This window comes from Chamaea fasciata, unplaced genomic scaffold (genome assembly GCF_029207755.1).
Source record: "Chamaea fasciata isolate MVZ Bird 193981 ecotype frontalis unplaced genomic scaffold, bChaFas1.0.hap1 SCAF_5, whole genome shotgun sequence".
Lineage (NCBI taxonomy): Eukaryota > Metazoa > Chordata > Aves > Passeriformes > Sylviidae > Chamaea > Chamaea fasciata.
In genome coordinates this window covers 11,792,494-11,816,446 of record NW_027094090.1, presented here as the reverse complement: position 1 = coordinate 11,816,446, position 23,953 = coordinate 11,792,494, and the positions used below count along the sequence as shown (strand labels likewise).

The window sequence follows — 23,953 nt, the reverse complement described above, 5'->3', positions numbered from 1 at the left end:
ACATTTTTTTTTCTTAAAATTAAGTATATACCACCATACTTTGTACTAACAGAAACATTGCATTGGAGTTTAAAACACAAGGAAAATCAAGAAGTTGAGGACTGAAGACAATAATGTGATAGTCTTGGCTGGCTGGTTTAGGTAGCTCTAGAGAACTTTTCTACTTTTTAGTGCTGTGAATCTGAGTGTTCACAGCATTACCAAACCTGACTTGAGAAGTCCCTGACTGTTTCACCTGTTAGGACTGAGAGAGAACATCCAGGACAGGACCCTGGTACTCTTGTGCTATTGTTGTATTTATCCCTAGGCTTCTGCTGCACACCACCATTGCAATCCCAATGCCAGCTCTGTCCTCCAGCCTTGCATTTTTATACTTAACTAAGTCTTATTTCCCACTGATGCTCTTCACAGCTGGACTCTGATGTGTGCAAGAAATATTTCTGACACGTACTTGCTTAAAAAACCCCCTATTTCAGTAAAAAGAGCTCCAATTAGTCTTGTTACATCTCAGCTGTGAAATTCTGGTTGAAGGAAGAGGGAGCTAATGAATATTGACTAGTTTTTCTGCTGTCCTCAGTACCACTTTGTCCTCAAGCCTACTGTCACAATCTTCCCTGCATTCAGTTTTACATTATCTGGAAAAGATGTTTCTGGGGGTCTCTGACAGATGCTCTTCACAGTACGATGACATTATCTTGAGATCTGGCCTGCTTGAGATGTGGCTTTCCATCTTAATTTGTTCTGTTTGTTAATTTCTCTTTTTAACTTCCTAGTCAGGCTGCTGTTGGAATTTAGGTGCACCTTCTGTTTGTTCTTAGACTATTTTCACCTTTGGGAAATGATCTACAGAGGACTTTAATCATTTCAGTTAATTTCAACAGGCATCTTCTTATTTTGCTTCCATTCTGCCTCCAGACTGGACATAATTCTAACACTTCTCTGCTTGCACAAAGCACAGATTAAGAACTGCAGACATGCAGATGTTTTCCTTGGCTGTGATGCTTTCTTCAGGTTGTGCGTACACTAGGAAGTAATTCCTGAACAATTTTACTCCTTTTTCAGTGCAGTAGGAAAAAAGGGCTTTCAAGCACAGCTACTTAGTTCTTCTCCTGCATGGAGCTGTATACCAGACATGCAGCTTGGAAAACAGTCTGATTAAACAGCACTTCTTAGTAGCAACTTCTATTTCTCAGTTATCTGCATTTTTAAGCAACTGATGCTAAGTATTCCAAATGCCTTCCCAAATGGTGAGCTTGGCTTTGAACAACACTCTGAAGTCACTGTGGTGCTTTCTGTTGGCACTAAAAGCTGTGTCTGGATTTCTAGTGGTTTATATGTATTTTCTACTCATCATCTTCTGTGGAAGGGAAGACTTGTGCACATGTTCGAAGATGTGTTTTCCTAAATCAATAATACTGAAGTATTTACAAAAAAATTAATCTTTTTTAAAAAAATGTTTAACTATTTTTTTCTGGAATAATGTACAATTTTATAAGATTATATGAATAATGGAAATTTATTTTGGGTTTAAGTGCCATTTGGAACTGGGACCCTAAGAAATTCAGATTTGGAATTGGTCTGAACAGCAACAGATTCTTTGCTCATCATAGCCTCCTGGCCCTACCTCAGATTAAATTGTTTTCTGAGAAACCAGAGAACTACTGGTATGTAGTTCTGCTATTTAAGAAGGATTACTGCCACTTCATCGGTCCTGGATGCATGTTTGTTCTTTTACTAAAAATGATGCACCTCTCCCCATAAAACATTTATGGAGGTGACATGAATTTCTGTTGGAGGTCCCTCTGACAGGATTGCATAGTAGTTAAAATTGATATTAAATGTCTTAGTATTATTTTATCAGAGGCCCTGAAAGCCATTTTGCCTTTGTTTCTACTCACCAAAAGTATAAATCACTAACTTTATTACCAGATGAGTGGGCTATGACCCATCTTTTCTGCCTTTATTCAGAAGTTCTTGAAAGTTGTAAAAAATGCAGCATACACTGTCTTGAGTATCGGCTTAGCCATAGAATTAGCTCTAGTTTAGAGGAGAAAATAGTGCAATTACCATGTGTATTGACAGCTGGGAAAGAACTGATTTTCAGTGCAGCTGACTTTAACGGAGGTATTGAATTTATGTTGGCAACAAAGGCTCACCTGAGCCTATAGTTAAGCCTAGTTATTTGAATTTTTATGTGACTGTAATTTCTGATTCTAATGAGAAAGCATTCTGGAACTTCAAAAGTAAAAGTAAAGAAGTTTAATAGAGTTTTGCACCCCCTAGCATAAAGAAGTTAAGGACTTTTCATTAAAAAACCAGCCCTTTTACTGAGAGATTTAAGGCCCAGAGGTGCACATCATAAAACTTATGTAAATATATGAAATTGTTACACCATACTATACAGCAAGCCCTGGTTTCAGTTTTTAAAAAAGCTCTTTGTCTTTGAAATTACCTTTGGGTAATTTATTTTTACTTTTTGTCATTTCAGTTATGAAATAAGGTTTCTATATTGTCTAAATGACTCCCACTTTTTGAAACACTTAAAATGTCTCAGAAGTCCGTCAGTAACAAAACATAAGAAGAATGGATCCTGTTTTCTCACCACAATGAGCAAAATCTCATGTTTTAAATTCAGAACTGGCTTCTACTTGATCATCCACGTATTTTGTCAGAGAGAGATTACAATGGGTGAAGTTGACAAGGAAAGGAGGACTTTCTTGATAATGCTTAGAGTTTCAACCTGAGCCACTCAATTGCATGGCAACAAGACCATCTGCTGTGACTCAAAATGTGCAGAGAGGTACCAATAAGGAAGAAATTCCAACAAAGGAAGAAAAGGAGAGTTTATGGGCAAATCAGCAACTCCCAGCACGCTCAGAGATGTCCCCTAGGAGGTTTGTAGTTCTTCCTCCAATGCACATCTTCAAAGCCACTGCCTGTGTCAGGAGGGCAGCAGATGACAGCAATGCACACACATGTGAGTAAGTCCACCTCTACACAGGTAAGCACTTAAGCCTGTACTTAATGTGCTCCAGTAAATTACAGTATATAAATATCTGCAACTGCTACTTAAATCAAAAGCAACATAATTAATTTATACAGAGTCATGCACATATAAAAATGTAAAGATGAAAACCCACCATATTCTGGAACCTGGCCTGTTCCACGTTTCAACAACAGTCGCACTCTCCTGCCACCAGACTTGATTAGCTCTATTGCTCTGGCATGTGTCATGTCCCTTGTGCTTTCTCCATTGATTTCAATTATTTGATCTCCTACCTGTCAGGTAAGAAGAATATTGAGTCAGACAGAATTGCAGTAAAAGGAGCGTTTCAGGAAGAGACATATTCAATGGATCACAGGTTACTTGAATGACAGACAGACACATCAAGATAAATTTGTTCCTGTCTATCTGAGGAATATTACTGGCAGATCAAATAACCTCCAAAGTGGATTCTGAATATGGTATATCAAATGCTGCTTGTCTTCTGCTGAAATCAGTGTAATGCTTTTGTAGCTTTCCTCACATCTTCTGTATGTAAGAGGCTTTGTTGAATTGCTTGATATGGTGGAATCATTGGAACATTATCTGTGCTACTCTTGTAACATGCAGTGTTGTGTGAACCTGAGAAGAACTTTGTTGCACTCTCTGTTTAATAGAGAAAAGAGAGGTTCAAAGCACAAATATAAACTTCCATAATTTGAATTTCCAAATCTCGGTAGTAAGGTTTCACACCAAATGCAGAGTAGTTATGAAGCACGCTATTAACAAAGAAAGGTTAGTGCTATGACACAGGACAAGGAGGTTTGCTGGAGCTCAGAGAGCAAGCTTTGAACTATTTACCACAGGAGCTTTTTGCTGGGAGTAAGCACAGCCTGTGGCTGAACTGTCTAGTTAGAGCAGCTGACTCCAGGGTTCTGATTATGGATTTCTGCCACTCATCTTCTGGCCAGATTTCCAGTCAGAGTTGGCTTCATTATTATTGCTCTGCTCTATTTCTACAGCAGTTAAACGTGGCACTGATGTCTGCATATCCCATCCACCCCAATTTCCCTGGCTTTGCCTCCAGTCTGCATGTTTTGATTTTGTCTGGCTTTCCATGCTGGAAACTGCTTCTCCTTCAGGAGGGGAGCAGTAGCCTTTTGCTGTGACTGGTCAGTGCAGCAGAGAGCACATGTAGGGAGCAGCACAGTACAGCCTGCTGTGATACCCCTTTGTGAGAACCTTGAACAAGCAACACACTGAGGTGACATGCGAGCCTCGTGTTAGCAGCACCACAGCCTTTGGAATTTGCGTCTTGCAGAAGCCTTCCAGCCCTCTTGGAAGTGCAACCTTAATGAAATCCAGAGGGATGGATGATCTCCTGGTGCTGGTAGAAGTGCAGGGCCAGGTGATGGGCAGCCAGAAGTAGGGCATGAGGGTGTCAGCTGGGTGGGTCAGCACACTCATTTGTCAGTGCCAGAGGAACACATCCCTTCAGCAGGATCTTACCTGCATCAGTGAGCACCTACAGCTTCCTCATAGTGTGTTTTCACTACACTAAAGCAACAATGCCTAATCCTGGAGAGGAGATTATACAGACTTCAAGGTGATGCGCACTTTATTTCCCTCTTACAAGACTGTCTTAACAAAACCAGCTCTTAGGTGGCCTTGGACATGGAAATATCTTCTATTTTATAGGTTTTCTTTGCTATAATTGTGCTTCTGTCAGCTAAAAGTGTAATCCTTCAGAGGTTTTCCTTCTTTCCTGAGTTTGAAATACAGTATTTACCAAATAAATGTGCACAATGTGAAATGTCAACACAACTCCTAGCATCAAAGAAAACTGAAGAGGATGTCAAGAAGTTATCTAGTCCTTACTTTTGCTCAGAGACAGAAATAATGCTAGTAGAAGTACTATGACAGTGTTTCTTAATAGGAATTAATAAAATTCATACTTTGCATAGAAGATCCTTAGAGAATGCAGCTCCTATTGACAATCTATGCTGGTACTTGGTGTGGCCAAAAAGCCATTGATCTAAATAAAACCTATTAGCATTGTTATTACACTTTGTAAATGCTGCAGAATTAACAGTGGGGGAAAATATCAAAATTATTTTGCGCAGGATTATTTTTGCGGTACAAATTTCTTTCTCAGCTCATTTTCTCTCTTATAAAGAATGCATTTGGTTGTACCATGCAGTGCAAAATTTAAAATATTTCTGATGGCCTTCAGGCCACACTGACACACAACATAGGTGCTCTCTGGATCATGGTGAGATGTCCCCCAGGCCATACAGGGCTCTCTGCAGCCCCCTGACTTTCGGGGAATGCAGTTGGTGCACACACTTGGAGCAAAAAGAGAGAATCTGTGATACCAGCCCTGTAACACAGACAGAAGACACATTTGTAGCATCCCCACAAGGATATCAGTCAGGCCAAATATAGACAAAATTCAGTGAGTTTGGGAAAACCTGTTTCTAAATGTCATGAAGCAATTAAACCCGTGGAAATCCTGTAAAAGTAAAGTCAGATTTTCAGAAGGCCTGAGGAGAGGTGTTTTTTTGTGCTACATTGCCTGGGTAGACCATATTTTGCAGAAGGTATTTAAAATGTTCTTGTTAGCGTGCCTTGAGAGGAGTGCCAGATTAGATCAGATGAAAGAGGTGTTTTTAACACTCCTTGATGAATAGCTTTTAAAATTAGTACTAAAAGCTGCACAGAGAATGTACAGTCCTTCAAATAAAATTCTCTGCACTCCAGAGCAGAAAGACAGAAAGATTTTAATACAGTTTAATATGTAAAAAGGTTAAGTTAATGTCACATGTTTCCCTTGCTGTTTGCCTTCCTTCTGTTTTCATTGGTCACTATGCAGGGACTATATTATATTAATATAACCTTTTCTGTATTTCTGTGAATTTGAATTTTTTTCTCTGTAGGCAGCACATAGCTCATTTGGTATTTTCTTTCATTATAAAATACTGTAGTTGATTTGATATTTCCTTTTCTTACAAAATATTATGTGCAAATAACTTGAAAAAAGCTTAAAAAAAAGAGGCTAGCATCTTGGATATGTGACTGAAGGAGGGGAAAGAACAAGTTTGCAAAAATTGTTGTGGAAATTCTGATGTAGAAATCTACATCAGAAAGGGTGAGACGGGGGTATAATGAATAGTTGCAGGAGCAGTGGGTTAACTGTGCTCCTTGCTTTTGTGTCTTGTGGATGACTGATGTACAGCTGAATTATAGTGCCTTTGCAGGACAAGCTCGGCCCTGATTAGATGAGAAAAAAACAAGGAAGAGAAAAGTTGTCAACACTCTAACCTCGAGAAAAGCTTCAATTAGACTTTACACTCATATCTGGGAACTCATACAAAAGAGAAAACCTTGGCTGAGGAGTGGCTCCCCATGTGTCAGTAAGGTACAACTCTTGCTTTTTTCCTCAGATAAACCTTGATAACTTTCCCTCCCTTTCCCTCCATGATGTAGATTTCCTTATGGCTGATATGGGAGGAAATCCTGCTGTATGTTTTCTCTTTGTCCAGGCATTCAAATATGCTTTCTCTCTCAACTTTTCTATTGTGGAATAAATTTTTAGATTTGTGGAGCTATTTCTGTCTTTTCTAAATCCAGTGATATTTTAAGAGGATCATAGATATACCCACATAATGAAGATAAACCAAGATGAGGTCAGAGGTAATTGCAAGCATAAAATCAGTGTCTATTATGTGGGATCCTCATTTCTGTTTTTAGGATCAAAAGTTGATTCCTGAAGTTTACACCACACAGCATTTCTCTACACTTCTCTTCTAGATCATTCCATGCCTGTTCACAGTGTCCAAACTGGAGATATTATGAAGGTGGGGGGTAGGCAGAACAGATCAAAATGATAACATTCTTTCCACATTTACTAATAATGTTCACAGAACAAATTCACTGCCTTTTTGTAACACATCAGATTTGCAACTCATGGTCAGTTTGGATTCTGAGCAGTTATCTTACATTTTACATGGTACATCTGATTTCTCTCCCCTAAACTGAGCACTGTGCACCTCAGTGAATTTTATCAGATTGACTGCTTTAGTACGAAATTTTTATTTCGAAACAGTCTGTTTCTCAAAGTCTTTTTAAACTTCCTATGAATAGTGACATACTGGCATCAGCAAATTTTATTTTATAATTTATCAGTAGGTCTCCAATTATTAATGGAATATTGAACTGAGTTGCTTTCATCCCAGATGCCTCAGAACCACACTTGTAATTACTATTAAGGAGCAAATCATTCAGACCAGTCTTTGAGAGGAATGATTGTCAGTAACCATGTTAAAAGAGATTTCACCTAGAGCCTTTTTCCTCAGCCTTTTAATGTGAATTTCATAGAACGTAGTGTTGAAAGGTGAAAGGAAGATTGTACATTCTCCTCCCCCTTTTTCCAAGTAGAAGTAAGAATCAGAATCAGACATGGGAAAGGAAAATTAGACTGGTGTGATAAGATTTGCTTTCCCCAATTTACATGCCAGTGAACTTTCTCGACTTTTTGATAACTTGTCGCAGATTATTTCTGAGTACCAAAGTTAAAGGAAATTTTCTTTATTTGACTTTAATAATAGGGTATATATTTTGCTTTTTCCAGTCTAACTCTCTTGTCCTCCATGAATTCTTAGACACAATTCCAAATACTCTATACATTTACCTAAGTCATTGAACATACACGAGCATCAGCAAGTTCTGCAAACTTGAATCTAAGCATGCCTTAAGCAGTTTTCTCTTTATTCTGATTTATACTAATTTCTTTTTGTTTATATTTCTTCTGAACATCTCAACGGAGGCTGATACAAAGAAAACACTGAATAGTTCAGCCATCTCCTCATTCTCATCAGGCAGTAGACCTCTTTTTTCCCAGTTCTTCATGTTTCTTTAAACATGTGAAACAGACAGATGTACCCTTTCCCAGTCCCAACAGGCAAGCCCTGATTGTGGGACAGTCCCCAGACTGGCATCAGCTCTGGTTTTTAACCTTCCTGGCAGTCTTCAGCAAAGACTACAAAGCAGAAGTGATCTACCTTTGTGTCCTCCAGATGCTCTCAGCAACTTAAGGGTGAAGTGTACTGGCCAGACAGCCTGGGCTGCTGCCTGAGCTGTATTTATTCTGAAGAAATGTGCTCTTTGCAGCTATGAATCTGGAAATTTTATACATGTGGAGTTTGCATTGTGTTTCCTTCTTCCTGAAGAATATAACCATTCCTGAGTTTCCACGGTGTTTGGGATAAATACCTACCCAAACCCACTGGTTCTCCTCCTAACCCAATGCCACTTGGTAAGCAGGACACTCCTCTGCTGTATTCTTATAATGTGCAAGCACAACGTAAACACCCCCTTAATGTTTTGAAATTTGAATATTAATGATTTAAATGTAATTTTGAAAGTAGTTTGTGTGTATGCAAAGTGTTTCTTTAAAAAATCTGTTCCATTTCAAGTTAATTCAGATGCTCTATCCATGTGTAAGAACAACTGAGCTATAAAATTGGGCAACATGTTTTCTGGCAATAATGAGAAGATAATATTCCTAAGGAGTGTTTAAGTGACATCACTATTGATAGGTTAATTAGAAAGAAAACTGTAAAGCTTCTCCAAATTGTTAGAACAAAGTGCCTCTTGTACATGTGGGTTTATCTGCAGAGCCTTTGTTCTGGCCATATTTTAAAGCAATTATTACCGGTCTTGTTAAAAAAAGCCGACCATACCCACAAACAGAGTTTCAGAAACAGGGTGAACCAGCAGGAAAACACATATAGCTTTCATGTAGTAAAGAGGTTTTTCCTTGCTTGAGTGTGCTTTTAAACTACGGACGAGAGAGAGCCTTGTGTATGTTTGCCTCTGTTGGCGCACAAGGAACAGTTTCTATGCAGGTGTATGGTTTCCAGTTGCATGAAATTAAATTAATTGTGTATGCACATTTTCAGTCTATGTTAAATCTAATGATAAAAGCAGCCTCAAATGATTTGTGTGGAGGGCATTGCTATCTGCCATTTTATTAATGCATTTTATAATTAAACCTCAGGAAAGAGACTAATCACATTAAAATATTTTTATATGGGCATTCTATTTTTATAACTGAAACACTTTTACATGCTATTTGTTGCGGTTGTTATTGTCAATTGGTCCAAAGGGCTGAAAAATTGTCTGCACTTAGAGACCAACAGGCAACTCTAGGCTATGTATTTTGGTGAATTTCCAAGTACTGTCAAGCTCTAGTATCGTCGCCTGGAGTTAGGCACAGGCTGGATAAGTGTTGTGCAAATTTCCTCACAGCAGAGAATCTGTACTGCCTGGAAATCCCAGGTGTAATGTGTAGCCTGAGCAAAGGTATGGGGTTTTGGTAATCTTGGACTCCCTCCAGTGCATTTTAGGTATATGAGCTTGGATATCTCAGCAGGAGACATGGTATTTCTCTTTGGGGAAATTACAATAACATGTCCCATGCTACTTTTGAACCAACCACATAAAATTTTGGAGTGAACAAGTCTTTTTTTCTGTGGCCAACCAGCTATTTAAGCAGCTGAGGCTTCTTATCTCTGGAAATGCCAGGCCCTGTGTTCCCACAGAGGGAGTCTTGACTCCTGTCCAAGAGAAGAGGGAAAGAGGGGACATCGGACATGGTGCAGAGCAAGAAAAGGCCTTCACACCACTCCTCAGCAGGAGCTCTAGCTTTTTTCTTTTCACTTTTCCACCTTTTCCTGAGAAAGAGAGAAAGAGTAGTGCTATTTGAGAAAGAGAGCTTGGAAAGAGGAAAATGTGCATACCTGATTGTCTGCAAAGAATGGGGAGGGCAAGAGGGAAAAATGGAGTTTTCAGTCATGAGGGCTGAAAAGACAGCAAAGCAGATTTCTGGTACTACAGTACACTTGATGCCTTTCACAACATTGCTGCAAAATAATCCGTGTATGTGTGAAATAAAGCTGTCAAAGATAAAAGGAAAATGCATTGTCCCACTGTATTTGATACACTGTTACTTTTTAAAAACAGTAGTGGGATAACTATCCTAGCATAATGTAATATTAATAACATGTACCATTACAGTCAGGAATGGGAACAAATAGAGACTATGAAAAGGAAGAAGAAAACTTTCTACTATCTTCTTGACGGTCTCAGGCAGTTCTCATCAGGCAAATTCAATATACGACAAGCTGATTGTATAGATCCTACAGAGAAACCTGAGCATGGAGATTCCATCATCCAAAGCTGCATCCACGCAACAAAAGAGAAAAGAACATAAACTCTGACAAGATAAATATGAAACCACAAAAAGATTTTGAGGAGGAAAAATGCTGAAATGTAAGATCTAAGAAGATATTTTCAAGCATACCAGAGGCATGGAGTCTGGCAGATCTCCAAAGACAGTATGGGCACAAGGTAGAAAAGACTGCAGAAAACAGATTAATCCTTTGCATCAGTGTTCACTGAAGAGGAGGGCAGCAAAACTCCTGCAGAGGGTCTGCTCACTGCAGGGTTGAGTGAGGAACTCACTCCAACAGCAGGGTCAATGGCAAAGATTTTATAACAGACTGATGAAACGGATAGCGAGAAACCACCAGAAGCAGATGACTTTTATCCTCAGTTCTAAAGGAATTTGGATATGAAGCTGTTCAACTAGTAGCTATAGGGTATAATCTACTGCTTAAATCAGTAAATTGCTGAATTTCAAAGGAATCGGAAGTGGCAAGCATGACACCAGTCTTTAAGAACGGTCTTGGAAAGTAACCAAGCGAGTCTCATGTTCAATTGAGCAGACGGAAGGAAGCAATAAGGATGGTGAGGCTTAGCTGGCACATGGATAATGATGATATAGTGGGAAAGGGTCAGTGTGGCTATTGTAGAGGGAAGCCATTCCTCACAGATCTATTGCAGGTCACTGGAGCTCTCAATGACTATATAGATTAATGTGATCAGGTTAGTATACTGACATTTTCAGAAAGCTTTTAATAGTAAAGTCTCCAGTAGAGGCTCTGCTGTGGGATGAAAAAGAATAGGGTCTTCTAGGCAGGAGATTAAATTCTAGGAAAAAAATGCTTTAAATAAGTGGTCAATTTTCACCATCAAAAGACTTTACCACAGTGATTATTCTGCTCAGAATACTTGCAAATGGTGTGGGGAAGAGCTGATAGGATTTGCAGACTGCACATTACCATGCAGCATTGTCATATCTAAACTTAAAAGCTCTAAAAAAAGATGGCACAATCCTGTGTGCTAAAGCAGCATGTGAAATCCAGTAGTGCTGAGTGCTAAGCACCAAGTATAGTACATGTGGAAAACTACCTACTCCATCACGCTAAATCAGCCATCACCCCTGAAAAGACAGATCCCACAGTCCTTGTGCTTAGCTCATTAAGCTGGACATGTCAGCACAGCCAAAAACCCAAACAAAATACCAACTGTTAGGGGGAAAGTGAGGAATAAAGGAGAAGCCATTGCTGTGTCATTTTGGAGTACAGAATACCCTGAAAACTGCAAATTGTTCTGGTACTTCCACCTCCAAATGAATGTGATACATTGAGAAATGGTTTGGAGGAGGCCAAGGAGGCTGGTCAGGGGTAAAGATCAGTTCCCATTTGATGTAAGATGAAATACACGGTAACGTTCAGCGAGAAAAAAATTGGATATGATATGGATCAATAGAATAAAGAACGATACGGAGAATGATGAAGTAAGGTTATTATATTATAACTACAAACAAACACACAAAAAAGGTTTTTTCCAAAAAATACAGGCACTTAGACTTGGAATCCAATGACACTTTATATCTGGAATGTCAAAAGCATGACTACATTCAAATAAATGGTAAAAAAACATTCCTAACACTGTCTTAGCATAGAAAAGTCCATAAACTTCTGATTGCCAGGGTCTTGGATGTTACATGCAGTGAAGAATCATTTCATGCTTGTCCTACATTCCTTTTTTAAGCATCCTTTACCTGTCCTTGTTGGAATGAGGATACTAGGCTGGTGGGCCATAGCAATGGGCCCATATCTATCCTTTTACCTTCTGAGATGACCTCTCCCAGTTTCCACTTCTCACGATTTGGGAAGGCACAGAAGAGAAGTCAATGCCTATGTCACCCCTGTTGCTGGACAAAGTGTTTTAGTTAACTGAGCAGCATCATGTGGTGTACTCGTTTTTTTTCTAACACTTGATTCTTAATTTTTACGTTAGGGTTAATTAATTTTTTAGACCTGAAAACCTTCATTAATATTCCATAAACCCTAGATTTAAATACGATGCCTGCTTGCCAACTATTTTAGACTTAAAATTTAATACTAAACTGTTTTTATCAAGATTATTAACTTGGATTTTTTTTCACAGCTGGCTTGGAAGATTTTGCTGCTAGGCATAGAGTTAGAAGGATGCTTTGAATGTGCCAAACTGGATACAATTTTGCAAGAAGGATGTTAATTAAGTGTGTGAGAGGGATACTCCTTACCTTTCTGCAAACAAATTCTAAAAAACATACACAGATTTTTGGAGAAATGCTGAATAATAGTTCACCTACAGTTAATTTGCTCTTGATTTATCAAGCTTTTATACTGTCAAAATATATTCAGGATCCCCGAGGGCCTCAGTTTGCATTTCTCTGTTGTGCAGACAGTAGAATGTTGATCAGATTTATGTCTGCATGTCAATATGTTCTTCCTTGAGTTCTGCCAATTACACTTACCCAGCACTGAGCTCCTCTTGCCACAGGCTGGCATCCAGCTCATATGCTTGAGTATCCCAGCTGAATTCTCTGAGTTCAGATCAATCACACCTAGTCTCACTACAAGTGAGGTTGGACAGTGATGTATGTAGTAGGGAATTGGAGTGTGAGTTAGATTACCCCAAAGGGACATGCAATTTGGTGGGAATACCTAACATCTTCTTGTGCTGTTCAGATGGATCACAAATCACAGAAAAAATGGATGGGACTAAGCATATCTTTGTCTTTTTGTTCCATTGCAATGACAGTGTTGACATACACTGAATGCTTATTATGAAGGTAAGATTTATATTCCTGCATAAAGTAAGCCAGGTATGCTGCAGGTTTTAAGAGTAAGTGCTACTTATGTAGAAAAGATGGGCTACTTAACTGGCATGAATCACTCTGTGGGCATTTGTCTTCAGATATGTGCACAAAACCTTAGTTGAGCTGCTGGTGGTGGAGCACTGTAAGCTCCTGGAGTGTACTTCTGCCCCCGACGTGTGCGATTATTCCAAATATTAGTTACTTTACAGTGGAGTTTCTGACAGCCTTCTCAAGCCCTCACTCATGTTAAGGGTTCAGCAGCTGAATCCCTACTGTGTCAGCACACCACATGGAGAAGACCTTTCTGGCTCTTAGGACCTATCAATGCTCCTCCTACATTTGTGTTTGCTGTGAACAGAGTAAACTTGCAAAGAGGCTTCCCAGCAGCAATATCCACTACTCTCCAATATTCTGAACATAAGACTTCACTGCTTTTTAGGACCTGGAGAACCTGAGGATTTTCAAGAGTCACTCAGCAGTATGTCAGTCTCGTACTTTCTTTTCAATCTAAAATAGGATTCCAATATATGCTATATCCAAAATTACAGATTAAATTGGTAAATCTTTCATTCATTTTTGGATACTGGGATTGCCCTAAATGTTTGTAAAAACTCATGAGTGATCAAGCTATTCCTGCATTCTTATTTCCTTGCTGCAGCTTTCTTGATTGGATAAAGAAATGTCAGTATGTCACTCTCTTTATTGTGTGACAACTGTTTCTCTCTAATTTTAATAATTTTTGCTCTAATCACCCTCAAGCTGAGCTGAGCTACTTCTTGCTAACTGTACTTACTGATTGCAACCTTAGGTGTTTTCCACTGCAGACTGTAGGAAATCATCCTTCAATGTGGGACTAATCACTGATGGAGGATCCCAAATATGTTCTGTTCTTCTTTAACAAGAAATCTCAGACAGGCTCTACACAACTGAGGAGTCAGTGCAGATTGTGGGGTCTGCAAGGCAAAGTTCTTTCAAGGATTTCCATTTACTGTAGAGTAAGAAATTGTTCATTCTTCCTTTTAAGCTTTGATTTGATTTGATTTGTCACGGGCAGAAAACAATCAGTCCTGTTGATGATCAGCACTTCTTCATATTTACCCATTTTCCACATTCCTTTAGCAGCAGGACTACAAACAGCTGAGATAACCCTGCAAAGACTTTTTTCTGGACGGACTGAAGAAATACAACAATAATGCATGGAGACCAGAATCACAAATGTTAGAAGGTTCCTAGGTATGAAACTACAGGAACTGCATGTAGTTTCTGGTACAAAATTTGGTTGTGCAATAGGAATCTAACAAAATGGTATGTGGTAGTCCAGGCATTTCTATTGGATTTTGTCATCTCTGAGAAGGAAGACAACAGCAACTGAAAAAATAATTTTAAGAAAGAATGAGGATATTTTTCACATGTTAATCTGGATTTTAAAAAAGTGTCTATGGAAGCTGTATTGCATCCAAGACTCAGAAAGCGAATGATTCCTTATTTGGTGGAAACAGACGACTGATCTGCTAAGAACCCAAAAATCAAGGGCTGCAACAAATGCATACAGTGATTTAGTGACTAGATGAACACCAAGCTAAATGTGTGCAATACCCAGCAATAAAGAAAGATGAAATGGAAACAATGCCATGATGAAACAAGAGAGAGAGACTTCTGTTTTGCACGGCATAAAAGACTTTCCAAACACTGTAGGGCCCCAATTAGCTCATCTCTGACTATCTATTCACTGAACCCAGAACAACATAAGTGATTTCAGGGTGCCCTGACTTGAGATGTTTGGAAATGTCATATTCCAGATTCATTTATGTTACCTTGTTAAACTCCACAATTGTACAGCATTTAGAGAGCCCAGATGCCTACATACCACCTGATCCTTGGAGAAGCCTGAAGAGTCTTATTGGTAACAAATTTATTCTGTGAGACACAGTTAGCTATAGCCAACTATTGCATGCTACCATACTGTTCAGGAGCCTGGACTCCAGACTTTTCAAAGGGGACTTTAAATTATTTCTCCTATGGCTCAAGAGAGGGCTTTAGCATCAGATTATGAGTTTGATAGGAGCCCTGTAACTTTTTTGCAAATATGATTTAGGACACATACAAAGAGGAAAATGTCAGTTTTGAATGTTGCTGAATGCTCATACATGTGTTTTGACAGCAGTTTGAAATGCAATATTTATGTCCTCCATGATTTGAAACTTTAGTTCTGTTTCCTTCTAAATAAGAGACAGACTCCATCTTTCTGCCTGCCTTTTTTGACCCTTGGCTCTTGAATACCCAACTCTCCCCTTTTGCTATGAATAATTCTTGGTGTGGGTGGATGAAGGTTTCTGAATAACCACAAATAAGGTTGGTGTGAACTTTATTATGATGGGAAATTATTAAATACACAAACTGTGCTGGTTTACAGAATGCCATGAACCTGAGCACAGCATAGACTGGTTACTGGTGTGAGCATCACTGCTCTGCTCACTCAGCAAGCTGGAACAACCAAGCAAGGCCACACAGACTATTATGCCACAACACAGAAGGTCATAATTGACACTAGAGGAGTCTCCTGTCCATTGTGCCTGGTTTTATCTCCAGCTGTGTATGACTGAAACAGAAAGAGAGATGCAAACCACAGAAATGCAACAAACAGGAAAAAACACTGAGGTGTCAAAGCAGAACTGCAGACCATGGAAGATATAGAGTTCTGCTGTGCCTGGATTTCAGATGTCTGTCCTGCCAAAATATAAGCAAAATAAACAATAAAAAAAAGAAAAATAATGTAGCATAAGGAGATATCAGGAAGATGGAGATAGGGCTAAATGGTGCATGAGGACTGAGAAAAATGAGTTGACAAGACAATGAAACTAGAAATGTCAGAGTTGAGATGTATGGCTTTTGTGGAAGATGTGAAAAAAGCATGTATCTCACAAAGTGACAAAATGACATAGATGTACACTGTCTACAAAAAAGCACATTTCACCCTCATTCTTCAAGAATTTCATGTTATTCTGGACCTTTGCAGCCCTCAGCCACAGGCTCTTTGTTTGACACTGATTTCAACAAACATGCTGGCTGCTGGAGATATCATTCAAGGCAATAAGAGATCTGTTGATCATATCTCATGTCTAGCAAACACTACAACCATACTTAACAATTGCCCTGAGAGCAGTAAGGAACTTATCCTTTCCTTCTAAGACAGGAAGGGATGGAAATCTGCAAGCAGTGTTCTGCCAATCATTGTCCTCAGCATGAGGCAAGAATAAAATATGTCAGCATAAGCCTTACCTAAATAGACTTGTAAAACTGTTTCCTATAGTGTCTGAATCTTCAAAGGCTGTGGGGACTGTGCTGCACATTTTCTGTGTTCTGCCCCCTGTCTCTGGTGACAGATTCAACTCAATATGATTGTCACTGATGGTGTGTGTGCCATGCTCTTGCCCTACTCTGAGACTGGGCCTTGCAGCTTCATTCTTAATACCGCCATCACCAACTAGTTTCAGTGTTTTTCCCTGATGTTAGGATTGCTTGAGAAATGAAATACTGTTGTGCTGAGACGTCTGCCATTCTGGGAAAAGATAACAAAGGCACTAATAGTTCTCTGAACTTTTTTCATGGTTATTTTAATACATCCTTGTCTTATGGAGCACAAACACAGATAGGTTTTTCAGAATTCACCACTGTAGCTTGCTCTCTGCTCAGCTGTCAGAATTAAGTCAGTATTTACATATATTAGATACATTTTATATATCTAAATAAAATACATCGTCAGTATTTAATTCCAGTGTAGTGACGAGGTTTTCCCTTACAGCAGTCCCCTGTGAGAAGCTGCCATATATCTTATCAATAAATTGCAGTAAAATCTTGCCACAGTTAATTGTGGTGTATGACCTGACATGATTTTATATGAAGCTGCACTTATGGCTATGGTTCTCCAACACTGGCTGAGAATTGTTTAACAACCACGTGGGCAGACGATGCATGCAAAGAATCCTGTAGACCTCTGGGCCCTTTGATGGGCAAATCCTTCTTATGTTTGATGATGAATGAATCCAAGTTAAACTAAGGTATATATGCTTGGGCTTTCTGCAGTCTATAGGCTCAAACAAAAATCTCAGTGCATGTGAAGGTGCCATGACTAAGTGTAACAAGACCATGAAAGTTTTAAACCTGTTTTTAAGGGAATAATTTGTTGAACCTCAAGACTTAATGCAGTGTTTATCTAGGCAGGCAGAAAGGGATCCCTGAGTAGAAGAGCAATAGGATCGGAAAACTGATGAACTCCGTATGACATCAACTCACTGCTCTTCCACCTTTCCAGTTCCCGGAACAATTGTGCAGAAAATCCAAGTAGAAAGCTTCATCTGTCATGAACTGCAATTAAAGACTATTTTAGATCTTGTAATCCTAAAATGGAGTGTTCCTTGGTGAATTTGTTTCCAACAAAAACACAGCGTGCCTAGCATGTCATCTCCAGTGGGAAGGGAGAAAAGAATAATAATCCAGTTATGATAGGAAATGGTGATGTGATAATGAACTTCATAAAGTCTTTTTCCTTCTTACATCAATATTTACAAATCCAGACAGTTTTGGCAGGGCCAGTGGAAGATCACTTCTTTGGCTTGTTGTATGAGTCTGTTCTCTGTCTGCTCACAAGTCTCACTGAAGTTCATAAAAGCCTGAAGATCAAACTGAAATTTTCATAAGGATGTCCTGATTTTGATGTCACTTTCTTCATCTTGTTTTATCATTGCTTTCTTGTTCAATTTCTCTTTGCTATCATTGGCATATTGTACTCCTTCCATACCTACCTTCCTCAGTAATGGACCTACTTTTTTTCTTTTACAAGAGATAGCTCCATTCCAGTTCTTTATTTATATCTGTTTTCCTATAATAATAGCTTTCACTTTAATATACTCTGCATCTGTAATGCCTAACACTTTCACATGTATTTAGACCTTAGAATTTTTGAATGTGTGGTGGTGGACTCTCAGATTTTTTAAACACATGTCCAAGTGGAATATAGCTATTGGGACTCATTCCACCACTGTGGTTTTGCAGGTTCCACTAATAGAGTAAACATACAGACTTTGACTTCCCTACCCAGAGCTGTATTCAGTTTGAGATTTCATTTCTTCAATTTATACAAGTTTATAAAACCACTAGTATAACTTCATCTCTATTACTTTAAGGTACTTATTTTATTTATTTCTGTAAAATAGGGAACTTTATTTCAATATGAATCAGTCTCCACCAGAGCTTTTTCTGGCTGTACATAGATTGAAAACAAAGTGCTATTTGTGGAATACATTTGCTTATTACATCTAAGTGCTCTATAGGTAGAATGCTTCATTATGTGATCTATTTTTTGCTACAACTTAGCTGGTTTTGTTTTTCTTTTCTTGATTTCATGAGTGGGAATAGGACTGGAGTTATGTGCATTATTTCTTTTTATAAACATGATCTGCACCTTGCGCTATCTGCTTCAATGTTTCTCTGTAAAGCCCCAGTTAAATTAAAGAAGTCTGTTCAAGGAGGAGGAAACAGCAAGAAAAACAGCAATGGAGACCAGGAGGCCACCTGAAGAACTCTTATCTGGAAAGTGTTCCAATAAGATCCTGCCACAGAAGCATGGTTTGCTATCCTCAGCGTTGAAAGCCTAGGATCAGGGAATTGTGTCTTTAACGACAATGGTATCTAAAGCAAGAAGCACTGCCCTGATTTTCGCATGTTTAGCTGTAGAGATGCACCTGTGAAAGAGAGAGATACAGAGATGCAACAACCAGCCAAGAAGTGTGAATGAACCTGCATTGTGAACAGCTGATGTAAACTTAGGAAAGGAGATGTGGATACAGAACTCTGCTTCCTTTGCCCACCTTACTATGCAATATATTTCTTTCAATAATTTTTTTGTTTCTCTTTTTTTCTATTTTTGTTTTGAATCTTTCTTGAGTTTCTGCTGTCCATCAGTCACAGATCACTGAATATAATAATCTTTCACGTTCCAAACCCATTTGTCAAGTTAAAATGTCTGTTAGGCAGGAGAATAAAAGAGAAGACTCAGTGACAAGGATGCATGGTAGAACTGTTTCCAAATAATGATGCTTTCAAAAGGGAGAAAAAAAATCCCAATTACAGCTATCTGGTTAGAATAACACTTGATGATATGTTGTGGCCACTACAATGAAAAAACTTTAAATCAAGTTATTTTAGAAACTATACTAGTAGTATTCATTAAAGTATACAGAACTTTTCCCAATGCAACTGAAAAAAACACCCATACTCATATGAAATACTTTCTACATTTTGGCTACACACAATGTCTAACTTCATTCCTTAGTACTAGTTTGTTAAAATGATGCACAGATTTTAACATTAATTTTCTACCTAATACTGGTTATTATTTGAAATGAATCCTCTTCAAAGGTGTTCTTTTATTTTATTCTGTATTCTTAGCCATATGTTTCCAAATAAGTGATTCCCGAGCTTATTAAAAGCACAGCTTTTTCTCCATCTTTAATCACATTATAGCTACTAATGTACACCTTGCATATGGCTACTCATTAAGAGCAACTGATAATGATAGTACTAAAATAAAGGAAAGAATGAAGACCAGAGTAAAGTTCTAGCTGCAGCATGAAATCACCTATAGTTCACAGAAAAAAATGCAGTATATCTCAATTATCAGTTGCCTGCCTGACTGTCCCACCGGTTTTTGTGACACAGGGACTGCTTCTGCCACTGCTGCCAGTGCCAGGGGCTTGCACTCCGTGGTACAACTGAGGACTAATTGAATTTTGCAATTCTACCAAGTGGCCAAGTTAAGAGTCATTTGAAGCACAGCAAAACTCCTGAGTTATACACATAAAGACAGTGTTCTTTCAGTAAGACATCAAATTTGATCAGATTGTTTAGACTGTGAAACAGAGTAAGTGCAACAACCATGACATTTGTAAAATCTGCGCTTACCACTGTACAGAACACAATTTTCATTGCCCATCTTTGAAATTAAATATTGGTTGAATATGAGTGCACTAATTAGATACATAAACAATTTTTATGTTGACTCTTCGTAGTCTTGCCTGTGTTCTTTCCTTCTCCTTTTTGTGTACTCACAATTCTGCAAAGTATCAGCAGGCCTGGATGAGTTTACACCTTGTCTTTGTAACAACTGAACAGATTAAATGTCTTTATTTTTGATTAGGGTATTTTTCCTATACAGACCATGTGTTTGCTTTTTTTGAAATCATGATCCCTACAAACAAGATTAAGGCAAGCAAACAAATTTAGCAAACACTACAAAGGCGACTTGCTTAAATTAACAAAATAACACAGATGAGGTCTTAGGTTTCATAGTTTTCAAATACATGTCATATAGTGATCACTTTGCTTTTGTGATTAGAGACACAAATGTTAATTCTGTCATTATTATCTAAGAAACATCAAACATTGTCTGAGATTTTTAAGTTGCTTAGATAAGAGTGAAAATAATAATGACAAAAATTTATAATATGGTAAAAGGTATAATCAGTTAGAAGTAATACATTTATTGGTGAAGAAAGTACAGGGATCTACTATATGTATCAACTAGTTTCTTGAACTCCTATGAAATGAGTTTATTTTATAAGAGGTATTTGGCATTATTTCTTTAAAACCTGATCAGAGGTGAAAAAAATGCTTTCTCTTTCTCCCATCACCAAACATATCTGTAAATGTTGAAAAAAATGTCACAATGAATTTTACTCACCCTCATCCTTCCATTTCTTATTGCTGGTCCATCTTCTGCTAACCTCAATACATACAAATCCATTTTGTACTCCCTTCCTCCTCGAATACTAAACCCAAATCCTTTGGCTCCTTTCTCCAAATCAACGGTGAAATAATCAAAGTCCTGTACAGACAAATACAAAATGAAAGACAATTAACTATATGGACATTCCGATATACATTCAAGAAAACTTTAAAATACATCTCTTCAAAAATGTATTGATCCACTTGATATAAGCAAAGGTCCATAGATGGGTGTGGGAGGGAAATTGTGATGTAGCTTCTGATCCATTGTCAGCCAAGACTCCAAGATCCATGGGAGCAGAAGAAAACAAAGTGCAAACTTGGGTTGTACAGTCTACTGATTTGAGAATTAGACTGGAGATGCTGGGAAACAGCCAACCCAAGCATCTCTCTAGATGCTAAGAAGGATCTTATAAGATATGCACATGGGGATAGAGATTTGTTATTTAGATACTGAAATGCACAATATTTTCATAGGGTTCTCTGCATCCCATTTAGGATTTTCCGTATTTTTCTTGGTATGGTTTGTGTCTGGTTTTGAAAATATGGACATACAAACCATGATGGTTCCAGCATCTAATGTCCAGAACTTTACAGTTTAATACTTTTTGATCTCTGGTTTTTCTGCCTTTATGTAAGGAGAAAGGAAGGGTTTTTTTAAAGTCTGAACTTTGAGCTAAATCCTCAACCTTCAAAACTGTCAGTAAATATCTGTCATTAGAGGAGTCATGTCCAAGGTACCATAACTCTTCATCTAACTCATCATCTCTTTGAATTTGTCAGATTGTGCTTGATGTCAAAGAAACTAGTTGCATGGGCCAGTTTCTACTCATCCAGACTGTTACCAACAGAAATTTAGTTTTATCAGTCAGGATTTTCATTCCTTTATTATGTATTCCTTTTAGATAAAATCTTAATTTTCAAGAATGCTGTAGAAGTGCAGTCTGACCTAAGTACACCCACCATAGTTTGATGACAATGCGCCAAGAATGACAAAAAAATTCTCTGCTGATGAAAAAGCTTTTTATGATAGATTTTTATTTCAGCTCTCCAGTACCTTAAAAATGGCATTTATTTAACATTACAGTCACACAATTATAAATGTAATGTTCATTTACAGACCACACAGTTACACAATAATATTAACGGTTCGGAAGTCATTTCCTCTACAGAGAAATAGAGCAAAACCCTTTAATGTGCTTTTTCCTTCCGTGGTGGCATCTTGCCAACACCCACGACCTGTCCCTACAGAGCCTGCACTGCGCAGGAGCGCTGGGGGTGTGCGTGTCCATACCTGGGGCTGCCTGTACTCGGACAGGGGGTACTGCCGGGTGTCAGGGGAGTGCTGCCTGTACTCCATCAGCGGCGGCTGCCTGTAGTCCAGCGGCGGCGGCTGCTGGTAATCCATCACCGGAGGGTGCCGGTAGTCCAGCGGGGGCTGCCGGTAGTCCGTGGAGGATTGCCTGTAGTCCGTGAACGGGGGTTGCCGGATGTCAGGCTTCACATCCTGCCTGGCTTTCACTTCTGACCTGTAGCTGAGGGAGGCACCACGGCTCAGTTTCAGAGAGAAGCAAACCATTCAGAATGTGCATTGCGGGCAGTAGTGAGGAGTGAAAGCGAGCTGCCTGGCTGCAAAATTGCATGGAACAGATTTTCACAGAGAAGTAAACCTCTCAAGGGTAAATAGTCGAGGCATCCAAAAACAGTGAGCGCTTTTGAAACATGGGCATAAGCAATTTTCCCTCAGGTCATACTATGCAATTTTCCAGCTCGTATCAGTGAGATCAGTATTAGACCCAAAGGGACTGGAACAGAAAAAGCATCTTGATTCCAACTTACCTTGCCTGTTTTGAAGATGAAACTGCATGTGAGAACACCCACTATTCTCACTACAAAATAAATCACTGAGTTTACAAAGTGATTTTTTTCCAAAATTAATATTTCTATAGAATAAGTGGAATATCAGTGCGGTTTATATCCTCTTTCATTGACATAAAATACTATTGTGAGCTTCTCAAGGTTAGAAAAGGATAAATTCTCAGTCTTAGCTGTTACCTTTTTAATGAAAGGTGTCTTTGATATAACATCTATTAATATAGCATGGATTATTTTTATTATACACTCCCTATGATGCTATCTGGCTAAAAGCTATGTCAGTAAAGTCATGTCAGTAGTCATGCACAGAAATAACACAAAGTGAAAAGAACATAAATTTGGTTATGAGAAATTAATAACAAATAAAATATTGCTTTAGCTGATGACTTGTTACAGGGAGGCGAGTCCTAAAGTTTGAAAGAAAATGTGACTTTCTGAGGTACATTGATTAGTTATTTACTTTATTCAGATGGGAATTTCTCTTAGCACGAGTAAATTAGCACATAATGGCACTTCAGGGTGAAATAAAGGACGTTCCCTACGGCAAACTTCCCTAGCTCAGCCATGGGGTGTGCTAGAGAGGCACAGAGAAAGTCCTGAACTCTTTTAGGAAAGTAATTCTGTAATAGTGGTTTGGTTTATATTTTAATAAAAATATTCACAGAGTGGATGTTCTTACACTCTTCCCTAGGTACCAAAGGAAATATTTACTTCCTATACAGGAAACAGACATTTCAAATTCTGCTTTAATAATGGACTGGAAGTTTTCAGTCAACAAAGTGACCGTGTCTTTTCATGGACACATACAGATACAGAGATACTTACAGACCGTGAAAGGGATTTTGAAATCTACTTATTGATTACAAAAATTACACTCTGAAAAAAAATGACAGCATTGTTTTTGATTATGTTGATTTATATATAAATCCTTTATATAAAAAGGAAATCGGAACATAAATGTGTCAAATTGTCTCATATGTTTCAAAAGGTCATTACTTTATTAATGTAGTTACAGTGATATTATGGCTAATCTTCCTACACAATAGTTTTAATAATCTGAATGTCTAACCAGCCACAAAAACATCAGAACTATTTCCCCCTGACTTTTCTGAGAAGATTAAAATAGACTGCTGTCATGTGTTCTTTTAAAACCTCTACATAGCATCTATAATACCTGCATGCATACATGCAATCCTCTTACATTCTTTACTCAATATCATCATCCTGTAAAAATAGAGGACAAACAGACTTACTGTGAT

General features: G+C 38.4%; 1 protein-coding gene across 11 annotated transcripts in view; it reads right to left on the bottom strand.

Annotated features, from left to right (window-relative positions):
- Positions 1–23,953, bottom strand: part of MAGI2 (membrane associated guanylate kinase, WW and PDZ domain containing 2) — a 714,127-nt gene that overhangs the window by 19,895 nt on the left and 670,279 nt on the right. For all 11 annotated transcript variants that reach the window (XM_066182812.1, XM_066182813.1, XM_066182802.1 and 8 more), the window contains 3 exons: positions 22,114–22,354; positions 20,776–20,919; positions 3,141–3,279 (listed from right to left, as the gene is read on the bottom strand). In XM_066182812.1, the coding sequence (XP_066038909.1) occupies positions 3,141–3,279; positions 20,776–20,919; positions 22,114–22,354 (524 nt within the window). The remainder of the gene's footprint in view (positions 1–3,140; positions 3,280–20,775; positions 20,920–22,113; positions 22,355–23,953) is intronic.